This window comes from Talpa occidentalis, unplaced genomic scaffold, assembly GCF_014898055.3.
Source record: "Talpa occidentalis isolate TD23 unplaced genomic scaffold, MPIMG_talOcc4v2.1 talOcc4.5, whole genome shotgun sequence".
NCBI lineage: Eukaryota > Metazoa > Chordata > Mammalia > Eulipotyphla > Talpidae > Talpa > Talpa occidentalis.
The window spans coordinates 117,288,011-117,305,750 of NW_023604861.1; the positions used below are offsets into that span (position 1 = coordinate 117,288,011).

At 41.5% G+C, this 17,740-nt stretch overlaps 1 protein-coding gene across 2 annotated transcripts in view; it reads right to left on the minus strand.

Moving 5' to 3' along the window:
- GALM (galactose mutarotase) overlaps positions 1-17,420 on the minus strand; it is a 63,798-nt gene extending 46,378 nt beyond the window's left edge. The window contains exons 1-4 of one of the 2 annotated variants that reach the window (XM_054701196.1): positions 17,351-17,420; positions 10,772-10,910; positions 10,051-10,311; positions 1,635-1,789 (exon numbers count right to left, since the gene is read on the minus strand). In XM_054701196.1, the coding sequence (XP_054557171.1) occupies positions 1,635-1,789; positions 10,051-10,240 (345 nt within the window). In that variant the 5' untranslated portion in view covers positions 10,241-10,311; positions 10,772-10,910; positions 17,351-17,420. Of the gene's footprint in view, positions 1-1,634; positions 1,790-10,050; positions 10,464-10,771; positions 10,911-17,350 lie in introns of those variants that run through there. The other variant, XM_037528205.2, reaches the window with a different exon arrangement.
- Positions 17,421-17,740: the final 320 nt, after the last annotated feature.

Below are 17,740 nucleotides of genomic sequence, written 5' to 3' on the forward strand. Positions count from 1 at the left end.
GGCTATATTTCTATATTTCTATATATACATGTTAAGCAATCACAGAAAACACCAGAGTAGTAAAGAGGGAACAGGAACAAGGTGCTAGAAACTCTTCTGAAGATCCCTATCCAAACAGAGCCAGCCTTAACTTCCTCTGGTTGGGGTTTGCCCATGGACCTGGCATATTGCAGAGGCCTCCTACTTTCATGCCGCCTTGGTATGAAAAGACCCTTCATGGAAAAAGGGGGAACAACTCAGGCGGTCTGGTTCAAGGCCACAAAAAGGAAGCAGTGGGACAGAGAAACAGAGTGACCAACTTCTTTCAACAGGACTGGTGGTGGTCAGAGGCAAAAAAGTAATGTAGTCCTTAACTTCCATGACTTTCTGTCTCTTCTATGTCTTGTCTAGAAAGTACCTGGGTTGTATAATTTACTTTTATTTTTTTAAAAAATTATTTATTTATGCATATAAGAACTGGGGTACAGGCCAGAGGTGCAGGGGGTTAGAGGATTCACCAGAGACAGAGTGGGGAGCAGTACAGGTGGCTCTACTGAAATACACTGCTGAGGGGAGCAGCGGGCAAGACAGGAGAGGTCTGCTGCTCCATGTGGGTTAGTTAGCTCCCTGGCGGGCATCGAACTCATGCTGCAGTGGCTGCTGAAAGCTTCATAGTGCTACGACTTAACCCCTTGCACAACCATGGAGGCCTAGATGGTATAATTTAAAGGAACGTTAACTATCAAAATTATCTTCCTCATAATCTGAAAGTAGGCTACGAAGAAAATCAGCAAGGGGTTAATCTACAGACTACCACCCAGGTAAGAAGCAGAAGGCCAGGCCTTCTACCTCGGGGAGAAGCGTGGTGATCAATTTTCTTTCCTAAACTTGTTTTTTCAGGGATTCACTTGGGGAATAGGAGTTTTAATGTGGAAATCAGGGACAGAGTCTGAGGACAGAGTCTGAGGTAACTTTGAGGCATGAGGTGCTTCAGGGGAAGAGTAGGCCTGGATGTGGCGCCATATTGAGTGGGTGTGTCGGGTGGGGGATACCAGCCATTGTAGCTCAGAATGAGGCCTTTGTGCCAGGCCAGTCGACTTAGAGTTCTGTGGCCTTTCAGAGCCTCATATTTCTCATTTGGAGGGAATACAAGGTTTTAGTAAAGTTTAGAAATAATATATTCAAATGCCTTGTGTGATGAGTGATAGGTATTATTATGAATCCACTTTCCTATCGTGCCTAAGGTCAACCTGAGTCCTTGGTCTCAACACTGCGAAAAAGTTGTGCCCTATCTTCCCTAAGTCAAAGTCCATTGATTTCTTTTTTTTTTTTTTTTTTTTTTTTAAATATTAAATTTTATTTTTATATTCCCCCGTACAATTGCAAACGCCCCATTCTGACCCCAATCCTTCCCCTCCCGCCCCCCACCCCCCAAAGTCCATTGATTTCTTTTATAATCTGCCTGTTAGAGTCAGATAAGCTAGAGAAGGATGGAACAGGGCCAGTGAATCTGCTCCTCAGAATTACCCTTTTCCCTATATCATCTTACAAGCATTTGCTCCAGTGTCAAGGACCATGCCTGGTAAGCAGAGGCATGCTTGAAGGTACTTCAGAAGTGTGCCTGGTGGGAACTCTGTCCGATGCCCCAGACTCACCTTATCAAACCCTCTGACTCCGCCATGCAGACTGTTGGGTGGTCTGTTAATGGGTAGCTTATACAACTTCCCATCCAACGAGAAGGTTCCTTGGGCAATTCGGTTGGCCACTCTGCCAACCACTGCTCCAAAGTAGGGCTGCTTCTGGAGGTACCCTGAAAGGACACAGGATGACAGTGTTTTTTAAAACTTCATACCAAAGGTGAGGTGCACACTGCTGCCTACCCCTTTTTCTGAGGGGATGCTGCAACTAATAACGTGGCTATATATAAGTCCTATATCTTAGTCCTTAGTGTTCTTCATATACCTTTTCCCTTTCCAAAAGTAATTTGTGTTTTTTTAATGAACATTTTTTAAAAACATCATAAAGTGCAAAGAAGAAATCTATTTATTTATTTATTTATTAAAAGATTTATTATTTTTATTTATCTATACAAGCACTGGGTACAGTCAGAAGCGCGGGAGGGTGAGAGAATTCACCAGAGCCAGAGCGGGGAGCAGAGCAGACAGAAGGACCGAAGTACACTGCTGAGGGGAGCAGCGGGCGGCAGGAGAGGTCTGTGCGCCATGTGGGACCCTCCTCCGGTGGCCGGGGAGCAGCCGGGGATCGAACCAGCGCTGCAGAGGCCGCGGGCAGCTTCGCAACCCAGCGCTCAATCGCTGCGCCACTGGGGAAGCCTGCAAGGAAGAAATTTAAACCATCCTAATCTATACCCTTCCATTATGTAGTTTACACACAAATGTACTTTATTTCTTCTTTTTATAAATTTGGGGTATTAGTATGCATGCTGCTTTTTCTAGGCCAGTCAATTACCTTAACTAAAAATTATATTGAAAGGAAACGATCTTACTTTTCTTTTCCTTTAAACTTTTTTAAATCCTACAATTAGTTCATGAAAATAACCTTTAAAGAAGTTTAAATGATACTCAGGAGAGAGTGTAGGTTTCCCAGAGGAAATCCAGGATGCCCAGTTAAGTCTGAATTTCAGATAAATTATGAACAACTTTTAAATGTAAGTATATTCATACTATTATTATACTTGGGACATATTTACACTTAAAATATTTTAAAATATTCAACATCTATCTCAAATTCAAATTTAACAGGGTTTCTCGGTATTTTTATTTGTTAAATCGGCTACACTTCATGAAGAATAAAACATGAAAACCATCTTGCGATTCTCAACTCCTCGTGCTAACCACTGCCAACAGTTTGGTACAGACACTTCCAATTTGTTTTTTTTTTTTACTACAAATTTAAGCACACATCCAGATATGCAAACAGGGCCTCCCTGGTGGCTCAAGGGGTTAAATCTCAGCATTATGAAGCTATTCACAGCTACTATAGCATGAGTTTGACTCAGTCAGGGAGTTAACCAGCATGGTGCAGACCTCTCCTGTCTCACCAGCTGTTCCCCTCGGCAGTGTATTTCAGCCTGTTCTGCTCCCACCTCTGTCTGTGGTGAATCCTTTCACCTCCCCCTACTCACCTACCTCTGGCCTACACCCCAGCTCTTGTATGCATAAATAAATCAATCTAAAAAAACATGCAGACACACACATACTCTATATAAAGAGAATTGTACTGTACATGCTGTTTTGTGACTTTTCATTTATCAACTGTATTCAGATCTTTGTGTGATTACATGTCCATCAACATGCTCCTTTTGATGGTTGCATGTATACTGGTGAGCATAAACTGGGGCTATTCTAGGACTTTTCTTTAAATTCCTCTGTTAGAATCTTCCAGTTTTGATATAATGGCAAAGATTAAAGTTTGCAGTATATTGTTTTTTCTGTTATCACCAAGATGACTTCCTACTCCATTTCTTGCTCAGATGTACTCAGAACTCCATCCCCCTTTCCTCTGGCATGCTGGATCCACCATATCTGCTGTGAATCAGAACAGTTTTCAAGCTTATGACCCATGTTTACCCAGGATATGGACCCTGAACTGATCAGCCATTCCTAGGTCACAAGTTTCCATTACCCAACTTGATGGGCACAGTGAAACATTAATCATTCTCTTTCAGGCCTTTTCTGGTTCATTTTCTTGAGCATCTGCAGGTTCCTCAGAGGCCTGCCCATGGCCTATTATTATTGTTAACATTTACCAAGTGTGTCCTCAGTCTCAGGCACTTTCTAAATGTAACTCACTTCACCTTTGCAATACATTCATGAGGTAGACACCATTACTATCCTCATTCAAGGTGTGGAAATTAAAGACAAAAAGGTTAATTAACTTGCCTCAAAATACACAAAAGGGAATGTGGTGATGGTTCACAGGTGATATGGTGGTGGGAGAACTATGGGGACTACAACGATGTAAAAAAAAATGTTTTAATTAAAAAAAAATACACAGCTAGTTAGTGGCAGAATCAGGATCTGATGGGGCTGTCTGGCTCCCGGGTACACAAGGCTTTCTGGGTAACTGACATAGCTAGTGTCCCTTGGCACAAATCAGGCTGATTGATCTCTCTGCTAAGTTACATCTTTTTGCTTGCTCAGCTTTCTTTTGTTTTTGTTTTTTTTTTAAAGATTTATTTATTTATACAAGAACAGGGTACAGGCCAGATCCGCTAGGAGGGTAAGGGGATTCACCAGAGACAGAGCGGGGCACAGAACAGGCAGACTGAAGAAATACAGTGCTGAGGGGTGCAGCGGGTGAGACAGGAGAGGTCTGCACCGCCATGTGGGACGCTTGCCAGCCGGCTGGGATCAAACCCACGCTGCAGAGGCTGCGGACAGCTTCACCGCACTGCGCTCAACTGCCTGCACCACCAGGGGAGGCCCTCAGCTTTCTTTTGAAGTTATTACCTTTAATACCCCTTTTGGGAAACCAAAAGGAGGCCCAAAGAACAAAACAATCTTTTTTTGGTTTTTCTTTTTAATAGATTTAAAAAAAATTTTTTATAATAGCAAAATTGAGCAGAAGGTACAGATTTTCCCTATAGCCCCTGCTATGCCTACACATGCATAGGCTCCCATATCACCACCCCCCACCACAGTGGTACATTAATAACAATTGATGAACCTACTTTGACATGAAATTGTCCCTTAAAGCCATAGCTGACATGAAGATTCACTCTTGGTGTTGTACATACTACGGGTTTGGACAAATGTGTAATGACACGTATCCACCATTATTCTATCAAACAGACTAATTTCATTTCCCTAAAAGTCTTCTGTGTTCTGCTTATTCATTCTTCCCTCTCCTTCCATCCCTGGCAACCTCTGATGTTTTTACTGTTCCATAGTTTTGCCTTTTTGTTCTAAAGTTGGAATCATACAATGTGTCGCCTTTTCTGATTGGAGTTTTTTGCTTAGTAACATACATTTAAGATTCCTCTATCTTTTATGACTTGATAGCTCATTTATTTTTAGCACTGAATAATATCCCATTGTCTCTATGTACTGTCCATCTACTGAAAGACATTTTGTTTGCTTCCAAGTTTTGGCACTGCTACAAACATCCGTATGTGGGGTTTTGTGGGGACATCCATTTTCACTCCTTTGAGTAAAGACTCCAGAGTATGATTGCTCCATCATATATACTGTTAGAGTATGTTTAGTTTTATAAGAAACCACCAAACTGTCCCAGAGTGGCTATACCATTCTGGATTCCCACCAGCAATCATGAGAGTTCCCGTTGCTCCACATCCTCTCCAACATTTGGTGCTGTCAGTACTGGATTTGGTGATCCTTATGGGGCTTACTCCTGTTTTAATTTGCAATTCCCTGATAACATATAAAGTAGAATATTCATCTGTTTTCAGGATCTCAAAAATGTTAAGTGGAATTTTTATCCAAAATTCTCCAGCTATATCTATTTTTGACTCAAAACTTGATTCATTCAACAAGTGTGCCCCAAGCTCCTACTTTCTGCCAGCCATATGCCAGGAATTGGAAACAAGGACATATTCAACAAGGCTGCTGTTTCACAGGCTTCAAGAATTCCCTCAGGGCCTCCCCATGGTGCAGCAGTTGAGCGCTGGGTTGCGAAGCTGCCCGCAGCCTCTGCAATGCCGGTTCAATCCCCGGCCACCGGGTGAGGGTCCCACATGGCGCTCAGACCTCTCCTCCCGCCCGCTGTTCCCCTCAGCAGTGTACTTCGTCCATCTGCCTGTTCTGCTCCCTGCTCTGGCTCTGGTGAATTTTCTCACCCTCCCACACTTCTGACTGTACCCAGTGCTTGTATAAATAAATAAATAAATCTTAAAAAAAAAAAAAAAAAGAATTCCCTCAGAAGAAGCCACTTTCTGGTAACAGTTAATCAGTCCATAGAGACAAGAAGCATAAAGGTAGTACCTTTGGCAATACTAAAAGAATTTATGAAGAATTGAAAGATGGGTCCTTGGTATAGATGAAGAGTATTTATGGATTAAACAACAAGGACAGCAGAAACCACCACTCCCAACTGTCCCTGAAAAATTCTGCAAGACAACTCTATTTTACACTATCTTCGTGTCACTAAGCTTTTCTATCAAATCAGAATTACAAAAAGTGACAGCTCCCAAATTCTGAATAGGACATGACTGAAAAGTTGGTATTGAAACACAGAAAATGCTGCTTTCCATGAAAAAGGGCAAAACTTGTAGGTTGAACCATAAATGTTGACTTAATTGAACCAATCAGTGACTTGGATATAAGGTCAAGGAAAAGTATGTCCCTTTTTCTGAGCAAGGCACTGCTTAGAACATACTCATACATGCATGACCACAGGGTGTGGCCCTTCCATTCTTCTATCATACCTAGCTCTCCAGCTCTGACATCCGCCTTGGCCAGCGAAGGACTCGCCAGCCAGAGTCTCTGAAGTCTGAAATAAAATTACTCACTACTCTTACTCAAAACCTTCACACCCTGGCTTTAAAAAGAACCCAAACTTACTTGACAAGCATCTTAGTCACCTCAGATAGTTTGTGTGTTTTTTAATGTCTTCTGGTTGTCCTTAAAGCCTCTTCATGTCATTTTTTCAGGGTTAACAAGTTGAAATAAAAATTTCAAGTAAAGGGAAAGGTATTTGGGCAATGGAAGGAAATGAGATAAAAATTATTAATTGTTCACACTGGTTGCCAGTATTGCAGCTGACAGCACATTTAATCATCATTATCTATTTGTTTCAGGTAAGGGACAGATCTGGAGAGGTTAAATAATTTGCCCAAGGTTACCTACTTTAAGGGGCAAAGCAGAGATTCAAACCAGGAATCCTCAATTCTCCTATAAGGGCACCTTGAACCCCTCTAATGTATTAAACTGAAGCCTTTAAACTGGTCCCTTTTCCTCTACCCCCTCTTATGTACTCGCGCTTTCTCAAAGCATTAAGTTTATTTTTTCCATAAAGGCTCTCATGGCAGTAATAGTTGGTGTTTTGCCGTATCTGGGGAGAATAAGAAAGGGAAGGAGTCATGCTGACTATGTGAGTAGGTTGTTTATACCTGTGGCTTATAAGCAAATATTCTCATCACAGGTTTTGAAAGAAATCAGTGACTGTAGGTAGAGCATGTAGATGAAAAACATTTTCAAATTTTTTAAATACCAAAAATGGCTGAAAAATTCATAGCCTTTTCATGCTGTAACTATAAGATCATATGATTTACCTCTTTACAATTCTACAGCAAAAAGACTTCACTTTCCCAGGGAGAAATTGAACCATTCTGACCTCCGGTCATGGACACGATCCAAACAGTTTATATAATCTACCTGGGAAATTGGAGATCGTTCACATCTAACCTAGCAGCTAGAAAAGTGCTATGTCTCATGGGTAATCCATGCTTAACTCTTTCCTGTGGCTCAAAATATTTTGGGGACATGGTAATATCAAGATAGCTGCTTATTCTACCATGTCTTGTTGCTTTAAATGATCTACCTCATTTTTTAATGTAATTTTTTATGTACTTAGACATTCTGAAAGAATATACAATGAAATTTAAGTCTCCTTCCTACCCTTGCACGCCAGAATCCTTTCTTAAAGACAACCACTGTTGCCAGTTTCTTAACATGAGTTAACATACCCTAGAATTGATCAAAATAGTAGCAGAACACCATTTCATACTATGATGAATGAGATGATTATGTTTCCTGTTATGATATATATGAAGTCTTCTTTATCTCTGGCAATACTAAAAGAATCTATGAAACTGAAAGATGGCCTTAAAAGGGAACAAAGAGTTACTTGCAATAACCTCAAAGATGTCTCTATATATTAAAAAATGTTACTTAATATTCTGAGGGCATTTTTCCAACTTCTCTTGAAAATAACTTTCCTTTAAAATAAATATCTAAATTATAGCATAGGAATGATAATGTCTATCTTGATCCAATGCTCACAATATTTTAGATTGCTTTGATTTGACCTAGCATTTTATGAATTTTTGTGAGTATCCTCGCAAAACTGTAACTTCTTGGGCCTCCCCGGTGGCGCAGTGGTTGAGCGCTGGGCTGCGAAGCTGCCTGCAGCCTCTGCAGCACCAGTTCGATCCCCGGCCGGGTGAGGGTCCCACATGGGGCGCAGACCTCTCCTGTTGTGCCCTCTGCTCCCCTCAGCAGTGTGTTTCATCAGTCTGCCTGTTCTGCTCCCCACTCTGGCTCTGGTGAAACCTCACCCTCTCACACTTCTAACTGTACCCAGTGCTTGTATAAATAAATAAATAAATCTTTAAAAAAAACAAAACAAAATGGTAACTTCTTTGTCTATTAAGGAACTGGGGCTCCCCAGGTGCTGCCTCATCATATGAATTCCACAAAGACATCCCATGCTTTAAGATCCATGTGATTCATATCAGGATGAAAAAAATGGTACAGAGTGTGTCTGTGTGTGTGTGTGTGTGTGTGTGTGAAGGGTGGTTACCTCTTGAAAGGTAATAAGGCAGAGAAGGAAATGAGGTGAAAAAGGCAGGTGCTCACAGCTTCTCATATTCAATTCTTTTCTGGTTCTGGAATTCTAGTCCACATATACAATTTTCCTTTGATTCCACTGGGCAATTTTGCACAGTCAAGTAATCGCTTTGTGATTTTCTTTCCGCCTAGAAAATGGTTATGGTACTGACAGAGAGTGGTGACTCAACAAAATGGTTCTAAAGAATTCTCTTTTTTTGCTTGTCAACCCCCTTGCCCTCTGACTCTAAAGACAGGATGTGAACCCCAGTCCTGGAAGTTCCAAGGTAAATTGAGTAGAGGGGGAGGGGGAACTGATATTCCTCATCCCAGAACCTTCCTACCCATGAGTGTCCTATAATAGCCTCGTTGACATTGTCAATGAAGATGAGCCCCTTTTCCAAGCCAATCTGCGGAGGCTCCAAGGCAGACAGACTACCAGAGAGCAAGAAATAGGATCCCCAGAAATATATACATTTGTTAAGGAAAAGGGAACAAATTTCAGTATCCTTAAGAGAAAACCAATACTCTGAGTGAACTGTGACCTCCAACCATAAGCCATGTTACATATGTAAAGAACCGACAGGCAGAAAAACATACCTAAAGGAAAACCTCAAACCTCCTCTCTAGCAGATTTAGAGCACGCCCCTACTACAGAGCAAATGATATTAATTCTCATGTGGTTTCCCTTTGCCAGCTTTCAGACATTTCCCCTCTTGCTACACCATTGTGCCAAGAGATAGCCCCATGGACATTTTCCTTTGTTTGCCTTAATCTGCAATTGTGATTATTTATTTATGCAAATACTTGCTAAGGTCTATCTTCTCAGATAAACTGCAGGCTCCGTTGGGGGAGGGGAAGCTTGTCTGTCTCATTGAATAAGCTTCTGAGTGCAGAATTAGTAGCTGATCTTAATTGCCCAAGGATTGGGTCAGAATAAGAGCCCACCCTTGTTGGAAGGAGTCCTCATTCTAAACAATAGATTGATTTTCTGCTTTTTCATTCAGCTCAGATTACTGACGAGGCAGGGGGTATGGGCACTATACCCCACAGACCCAGGAGGTTAAGCTGTGTGCATCCACTGAGTTAAAGTTATGAGCATTTCTGAGACAACCAGGCCTCAGAGAGAATGTGATCAGGGAAAAAGGAAGTAGAAGACTCATGTCTTTGATTTTTCCTTCTTCAGAAAGGGCAGGAGGGAGGAACTAGGATCCATGCCCCTTCTAGCCAGCGGTCTCCTCTCTGGCCCTCTCCAAGATTAAGCATTTCAAAGATCGCTCCAGGGTAGCTGGAATTTTATTTTACCCTTTTTAATTAATTGAGGCCAAGCCTGAATGGATAACCAGAGGTCAGCTGCTACAGCTATTTTCACGTTGCTTTTTTCCAAGCACTGGAGCGCAACACAGTGAATGAACCGGATCCAAGCACCCCGGACCGCCTTAAACTGGGGTTACTTCCCCTGGGTCCCGGAACCGCTGGGATCCCGGGCGCGCGCCGGGTGTGTCTGGGGCCGGTCCGCAGTCCCGGGCAGAGTTCAACCCACCTTCCAGCTGCGCAAAGCCGAGCACCACATCAGAGGCTCTGCCCTGCCTGTCTTTGACCTCCAGAGCCGTAATGGTGCAGCCCCAGGAGATGATGTCCACTCTCAGCAGGTCTGATTGCAGCTGGAACTTCTCCACTGTTCCTGCCCCTGAGGGCAGGTCTCCAAACACGGCCCTGGTCACCGAAACCATTTGGAAAGTTAAGAGGGCACAGGCAACTCCGGGGACTTCCAACTCCTGCCGCCAAGCCGGGAGCGATCAGTCTATTGGAGAAAGGGCGGGACAAGGATCAGACCCCTCCCCTTCCACGCCGGGATCTAGGGAGTGACCACTCCTGCAAAAATATATTCTCTGGGGCCTTTCCAAATCATTCCTTTGCCTGCGGGTGACACGAAGGCAAAATTTCCAGCCTGGTTTGTGGTTCTTTTCTTTGGCAAAGCCTGGCTGCATTGCATTTTGGGAGTAGTAGTTTTGGGGAGGTAACATTGCATTTTGGGGTCTGTAGTCTTTCTAAACCCAAATCCTGATTTGCAGTATTCTCTACCAGTTTCTATTGCCTGAGCTTCTCAACATGTTCACTAATGTCTGACTTTCAGATAAAGTGCTGGAATATGCAGAGCGTGGAATCAGGGACAGTGCGTCTATGGGGAGAATTCCCCTCTGATCCAGAGGATTTTAAAGTACAGAGGTAGTTTAGGGCAGGGGTACGTAATTGCTCTTTACCTGTATGCTGCCTGAAGATCCATTCTGTTTGTCCCACGGGGTGAAGCCTTGGACAGGTTTGGAGCAGCAGCCTGGAGAGGGATGTCTGATTGGGGGCCAGCGGTTGCCTCCCCCTGTCTTTCTTCCTCCAGAGGACTTTCTGGAAAAGGACCTTGCTCTTTAATCCCTGTTGTTCCAGAAATCCAAAGTTCATTTAAGAAAGTATTAAGGGGGGCCTCCCCGGTGGCGCAGCGGTTGAGCGCTGGGTTGCGAAGCTGCCCGCAGCCTCTGCAGCGCCGGTTCGATCCCCGGCTGCTCCCCGGCCACCGGAGGAGGGTCCCACATGGCGCGCAGACCTCTCCTGCCGCCCGCTGCTCCCCTCAGCAGTGTACTTCGGTCCTTCTGCCTGCTCTGCTCCCCGCTCTGGCTCTGGTGAATTCTCTCACCCTCCTGCGCTTCTGACTGTACCCAGTGCTTGTATAAATAAATAAATAAATCTTTAAAAAAAAAAAAAAAAAAAAAAGAAAGTATTAAGGGGACACATATATATATTTTTTTAATAATATGTGTGTTATTTTATTTTTTTTAAAGATTTATTTATTCATTTATACATGCACTGGGTACAGTCAGAAGCGCGGGAGAATGAGAGAATTCACCAGAGCCAGAGCCGGGAGCAGAGCAGGCAGAAGGACCGAAGTACACTGCTGAGGGGAGCGGGCGGCAGGAGGGTCTGCCCGCCATGTGGGACCCTCACCTGGCAGTCGGGGATCGAACTGGCGCTGCAGAGGCTGCAGGCAGCTTCGCAACCCGGCGCTCAACCGCTGCGCCACTGGGGAGGGCCCAAGGGGACACACATTTATTAAAGTTCTAATAAATGTCAGGTACCCTTAATATCTCTTCTTCCACAAGTAGAAAAAAAACTTGAAGTATGTATTGGGAGTGGAAAAACACAGAGGTCACTAATAATGGACCTGCTTTGGGTACCTCCGAATTATCTTTGGAAATTAAAAAAATCCCCAGCCCATCCCTGGAATATCCTGATTCTGTGGGTCCAAGGTAAGGCTCTAGAACTTGTCTTCTTCACAATGTCTGAAGGTTGTTCTGTTGCAGATTATCTGGGATTGATTTTGACTAATCTCAGATTACTCCCCCCCCCCCCAACAGATTGATGGCAGAGGCCTAAGATAGTGCTACTAATGGCTTTAATAGATTTGGCAGATAAAATAGAAGAGCCTGTGTATTTCTTTGCTAAATCTGGCAGCTCTTGCTCATACTGTGACAGGGAAGGGGGAGGATGCTGGAAGCTCAAAGACCTGTTTTATTCAACCAAGTGCATACTCAGCCAGTCTTTCCTTGACGCTGCTTTTGGTTTGGTTCCTAGGTCCTTCAGAGGGAAATCAGACTAGATTGTGGTGCAGGCTAGATTGTGAATCAGTGTGGTGCAATGATTTCCTAATCATTGATTAGGAAATTAGGAGGCTCGGGGGTATCATGTTCCTGTAATCAGATGCTAATATGCCATAATAACTGTCTCTCAGCCCTATTTGGTGCAGTTTGAATGAATATTTAGCATTCTTACCACAAAGCCTCAATTCTCATTCATGAAGCAGGGGGAATTCTGATAGCAAAGAAAAAAGGGATTTCAATGAAGAACAATGTATGATTAAAAAAAGAGACCAAGACGAGTTAAATTACAAGCTGCACCACATTCATTCAATAACCCTTGCCATGCTGCTTCATCAGAAATTCTCATAAACTCTTCAATTCTCATCAGCCCACTTAACATTTATGGCTGATTCATGCATAAGCCTTGTCACAACGCTGTGTTAGCAAAGATGTCTTAGAGGTTCTTCTGTGAGCAGGAAGTCCGCCTTTTCTTTTCTCAGCCTCCAGTTCTCAATGTTCTGCCAAGCTCATGATGTCACAAAGAAATAAATGCATCTGAGTGGCCAAAGCCAAGTGTTAGAAGGAGAGCTCTTGTAACTCAGCTCGGTAAAAAATGAAACAGCCTGGTGTCTCTCTAAGTTGTAAGGTGTACCTTCTTGATTTCATTTTCCTTTCGCTTTGAAGGGCTTAACATATTGTCCCAATAGTACTGCCTTGTGCTAAATCAGCTGTCGAGCATAAACCTTGATTTTTATTACCGAAATACCCCATTTTCCTAGTCCCACAGTGATCCACTAGAGGAATATATATGCACTTAAAAAATCAAAAGGAGGCTTAAATCCAAGTAAAAAAATTCCACCCCCAAATTTTGATTAGGGCAGAAGCAAGGCAGTGATTTTTGAAAATGAAGGATTGTCAATTTTTCTGAGATATTTATTTTTATTTTTGGGATGGGGCTGAGGGTAAGGTTATAAGGTAGAGGAAGTAGGAATTGTGATATTTAAGTCAAAAGGGAGTTACTTGTGTTAGTGTGTGACAGAGGGGCACCCTGAGACCCCTAAACTTGCATGCTCTAAAGGGGATCTCACCATCCATATGCACAAATACAAAGGAGACTTAGTGTAAAAGAACTTTAATACAATTAATGTGTATATAAAGAGAAGAAAGGATAATAGTTTCTCAATAAAACACTCAAAGGTACCTATCCCCTACTTGGTTAAGTGCCCAGTCAACAAGGGTTGACCCAAAGTGGGGTCGCTGAGACCTGAAAGGTTGCTGCAAGTCTAAGGCACCTTCTGACAGGGCCCCATAAGAAAGGGGTAAAAGGGGGCCTCCCCTGCTGGCTCAGCAGTTGAGCGCTGGGCTGAGAGGCTGCCCTCAGCCTCTGCAGCACCGGTTCGTTCCCTGGCCTCGGGCGAGGGTCCCACAAAAAAAAAAAGAAAGAAAGGGGTAAAAGGGGCCAGGCAAGTCTGGGACAAAAGGAACAAAATCAAAGTATGGGGCCTCCCTGGTGGCACAGTAGTTGAGCGCTGGGTTGCGAAGCTGCCCACAGCCTCTGCAGCACCGGTTCGATCCCCCGCTGCTCCCTGGCCACCGAAGGAGGGTCCCACATGGCGCGCAGACCTCTCCTGCCGCCCGCTGCTCCCCTCAGCAGTGTACTTCAGCCTGCCTTCTTTGGTCCCCTCTCTGGCTCTGGTGAATTCTCTCACCCTCCCACGCTTCTGACTGTACCCAGTGCTTGTATAAATAAATAAATAAATCTTAAAAAAAAAAAGAGAGCAGTTTAAAAAAAAAAAAGAATGTTGAAGTCCCCAAACAAGTTGTAAATGAGTATATTTCTCTTCAAGTTCTAACACTTTGCCTCACATATTTTGCAATTCAATTGTTTAGTGCATACACATTTGGGATTATTATTTATTTTTGCGGAATGGCCCTTTTTATTTTGTTATATCCTTCTTTGTATCTTTGTCTTGAATTCTACTTTGTCTGATGTTAATGTAGCCACTTGTATTTTCTTTTGATTTGCATTTACATGAACATTTTTTTCATCCTTTGAGGCTACATAAGTAGTTAAATTTAAAGTGAATTTCTGGTAGCACATGTAGTGAGGTCATGTTTTCAAACCAATTCTAACTATCTTTGTTTTTTAATTGCTGCATACCATTTACATTTAATAAAATTATTGATACAAAAATATTTTGACTTACATATTTTTTTTGTAACCCAGACATCACTGTATTTGGTTTTACATGAAAATGGCGTAGATCTGGCAGTCAGGAATAGTTGGAAGAATCACATCAAGTTCACAAGAGGTAGAATTCTTCACAGTTCAATTCCACTCTTTCATAAACAATTTTAGAGCAGCTATTGGACAAGGTATTATGGGAGGTATGTGAGAAGTTATTAAGTGAACTGGATTAAACGTTACTCTATGATGTGCTTTTCATTCTTCAAATATACAATGAGTTTGTGCTAAATACTGTCTGTATTAACTACTGGTTATACATTTAGCAAAACATGATCCTTGCCACCAAAGAGTTTATAGTCTAAAGTGATATAATGCTCATCTCTAGTCTCCACAAAAATGTCTGTAAATTTAAAAATTTATGGCCAATTTTAAATAAAACAAAGTGCTAGGACTGGCTTCTAGGCAATTGAAATTTCAGGGTTACCCAAAATTGATCCCCCAGAATGGAATTATTTCAGAATTCTCTACCATCAAGCCCAGAGATGAGCTTGAACGAATACTTGATACATTTATATGTACAACACTGTAGTGGAGAATTGACTCTGATGTCAGGGACTTGAGTTTAAGAAGCACCAGGATTTACTGAGTAGACAGTTTGTTCAACTATGCTTAACCTATGTTTCTTAGTCTATGAAATGGGAATGATATCACATAACCGGCTCATCAATGGTTATTTATTGAATGATAAATAATAATCATAAAGTGCTAAAATTTTATTTGGCCCCATTATAAGTACTCCTATGAGTGAAGTACTATTATCTGATACTGAAACTGATACTTAAAGAGATTAAGTAACTTGTTCAAGGTAGCATATAGAGTCAGGACACCAAAATTTGACTCAGGGCAACATGGCTACAGAGATAGGAACTTTTAGCCATTTCCTTATATGCTGCCAAGAATTGCGGCCAGTTGAGAATCTGGATTCCTAAGCCCCCTGTAAATTCCAAACCAATGTAAAATATTTTTCTTCTAATTTTTATGGTAATTTCAAGTTTAAAAAAAAAGTCAGTTTCTGTAATTAGGTCACATCAAACACATTAAACACTTGTTGGAAGTTAATTCTGATGTATTAAATTCTTTTTGAAATAACTATACATGGAGTTATTTTCTTAATTTCTTTTGCTTCTTATTTGTTATTTACATATAAAAAGGCTGTGGTTTTTTTGTGTGCTGATATTTAACCTGCCACTTTGCTGTGTTCATCTGTTGTTTCTAAAAACTTTTTAGTGGAGTCTGTAAGGTACTCTATATCTAATATTAAATGATCTGCAAATAATGATAGTGTCACATCTACTGTTCCAACTTGAGCTCCTTTTAGTTCTTGTTTTTGTCTGATAAGTCTGGCCAAAACCTCTGATACTGAGTTTAATAGTAGTGGCAGTGATGGGCACCCCTGATCTTAAGGGGAATGCTTTCAGTTTTTCACCATTAAGTATTATATTGGATGTTAGTTTTTGATATATGATATTTATTATGGTGAGGTAATTTCCTTCTATTTCCACCTTGTTTAGAGATTTTAATCATAAATTGGTGCTTAATCTTATTAAACACTTCCTCTGCATCTATTGCTAGTATCATGAGTTTTATCTTTACTTTTGCTGATATGCTGTATTACATTGATTGACTTACATATGTTATACCATCCTTACATCCCTGGGATAAATCATGGTATATAATCCTTGCATTACATTCTTGAATTCAATTTTCTAGTATTACATTGAATAATTTTACATCTATACTTATCAGGGATATTGTCTATAATTTTCTTCTGCTGTCTTTGTCTGGATTCAGTATTAGGGTAATGTTGGCACTGTAGAAAGTATAAAGGAGCATTTCTTCATCTTGTAATTTAAAAAACAATTCGAGCAAGATGGACATTAGTTTTTCTTTAAAGGCTTGAAAAAATTCACATGTAAAGGGGTCTGGTCCTGGGCTTTGTGCCTTGCAAGATATTTTATTATTGTTTCAATTTCTATGCTTGTGATCTGTTCAACTCACTTGTTTTTTCCTGGGTGAGTTGAGCACATTGTTGGGGTCATAACCCTTTACTCCTGTATACTTCAGCATATAGCCTCTAAGAAAATTGTTATTTTCTTACTAACCACAGTATAAGTATCAAAATCAAGAAACCTAATATTAAAATACCAGTATTGGGGCCTCCCCGGTGGTGCAGCGGTTGAGCGCTGAGTTGCAAAGCTGCCCGCAGCCTCTGCAGCGCCAGTTCGATCCCCGGCCACCGGCGAAGATCCCACATGGTGCACAGACCTCTCCTGCCGCCCGCTGCTCCCCTCAGCAGTGTACTTTGGTCCTTCTGCCTGCTCTGCTCCCCGCTCTGGCTCTGGTGAATTCTCTCACCCTCCCGTGCTTCTGACTGTACCCAGTGCTTGTATAAATAAATAAATAAATCTTAAAAAAAAAAAAATACCAGTATTCAATCTCTCTGGATCATATGACCTTCTGACCCAATTACCAGGTGCTTCTAAGGTAGAGTCAGCCTCACCCAACAAATGAGCAGAGGAAGGGGCACAAGGGAAAATATAGATGCTGTTCCCAAAGTGAGAATGGATACTGAGTGGGCAAAAACAATATGTATCCACCAAGGACAAAGAAAAAAAAGGGAGGGGTGCTAATCTCACCTGAGAATTGCAAATGTGTTAGAAATTAGAAATAAGAAATAACTGCACTGGGAATTGTTATAGAAAGATCAAGCAATTTAGCATATTTTGACATCAAAGTTTCTGTGTCTCACAAAGAGCTTTCAACATTTTGTCAGTGGTTCGGTAACAGGTGTTGCCACATCTTTACTTCTATTCTTTCATCTTTGTCTTCCTTGGTTATCTTAACTAATATGGTAGTAATGCAACCTTGCTTGAATCTTTCCCAACATTTCCAAATCCCCTGCTTTTTTCCAAAGGACAAGAGCTGCCAATGTTCTAGAAAGAATGTTAGTGCAGATCTAGCCTTACCTGAACCAGATTCATCTCTTCTTTGTTTGAGAATAAACCAGAACAGGAAGCTGCTCTCCAAGTTTATCTGGATCTATTACTCATGGAATCTTAAATCAAAAAGTATGGGTGAGTATAATTCTTAACAGAAAGTAACATGAATACAATATTTAAAAATCATCTTACTCAAATAAATGTGGAGAATCCATTTATGATTTTGCCAGTCTGATACAGTAACCTCTGATTCTGTGCCTTTGATATCTTTTGACCATGTAAACTGCAATTAATGTAATCTTAATTTCTATGTGGAACTTGTTCAAGAGACCCCAAGGAGCATAAAATTCATAAAATTTTTATAATTTCTTGATTTGAATGGATCATAATTAGTTCAGGTTGAGGATAAATTTTTCA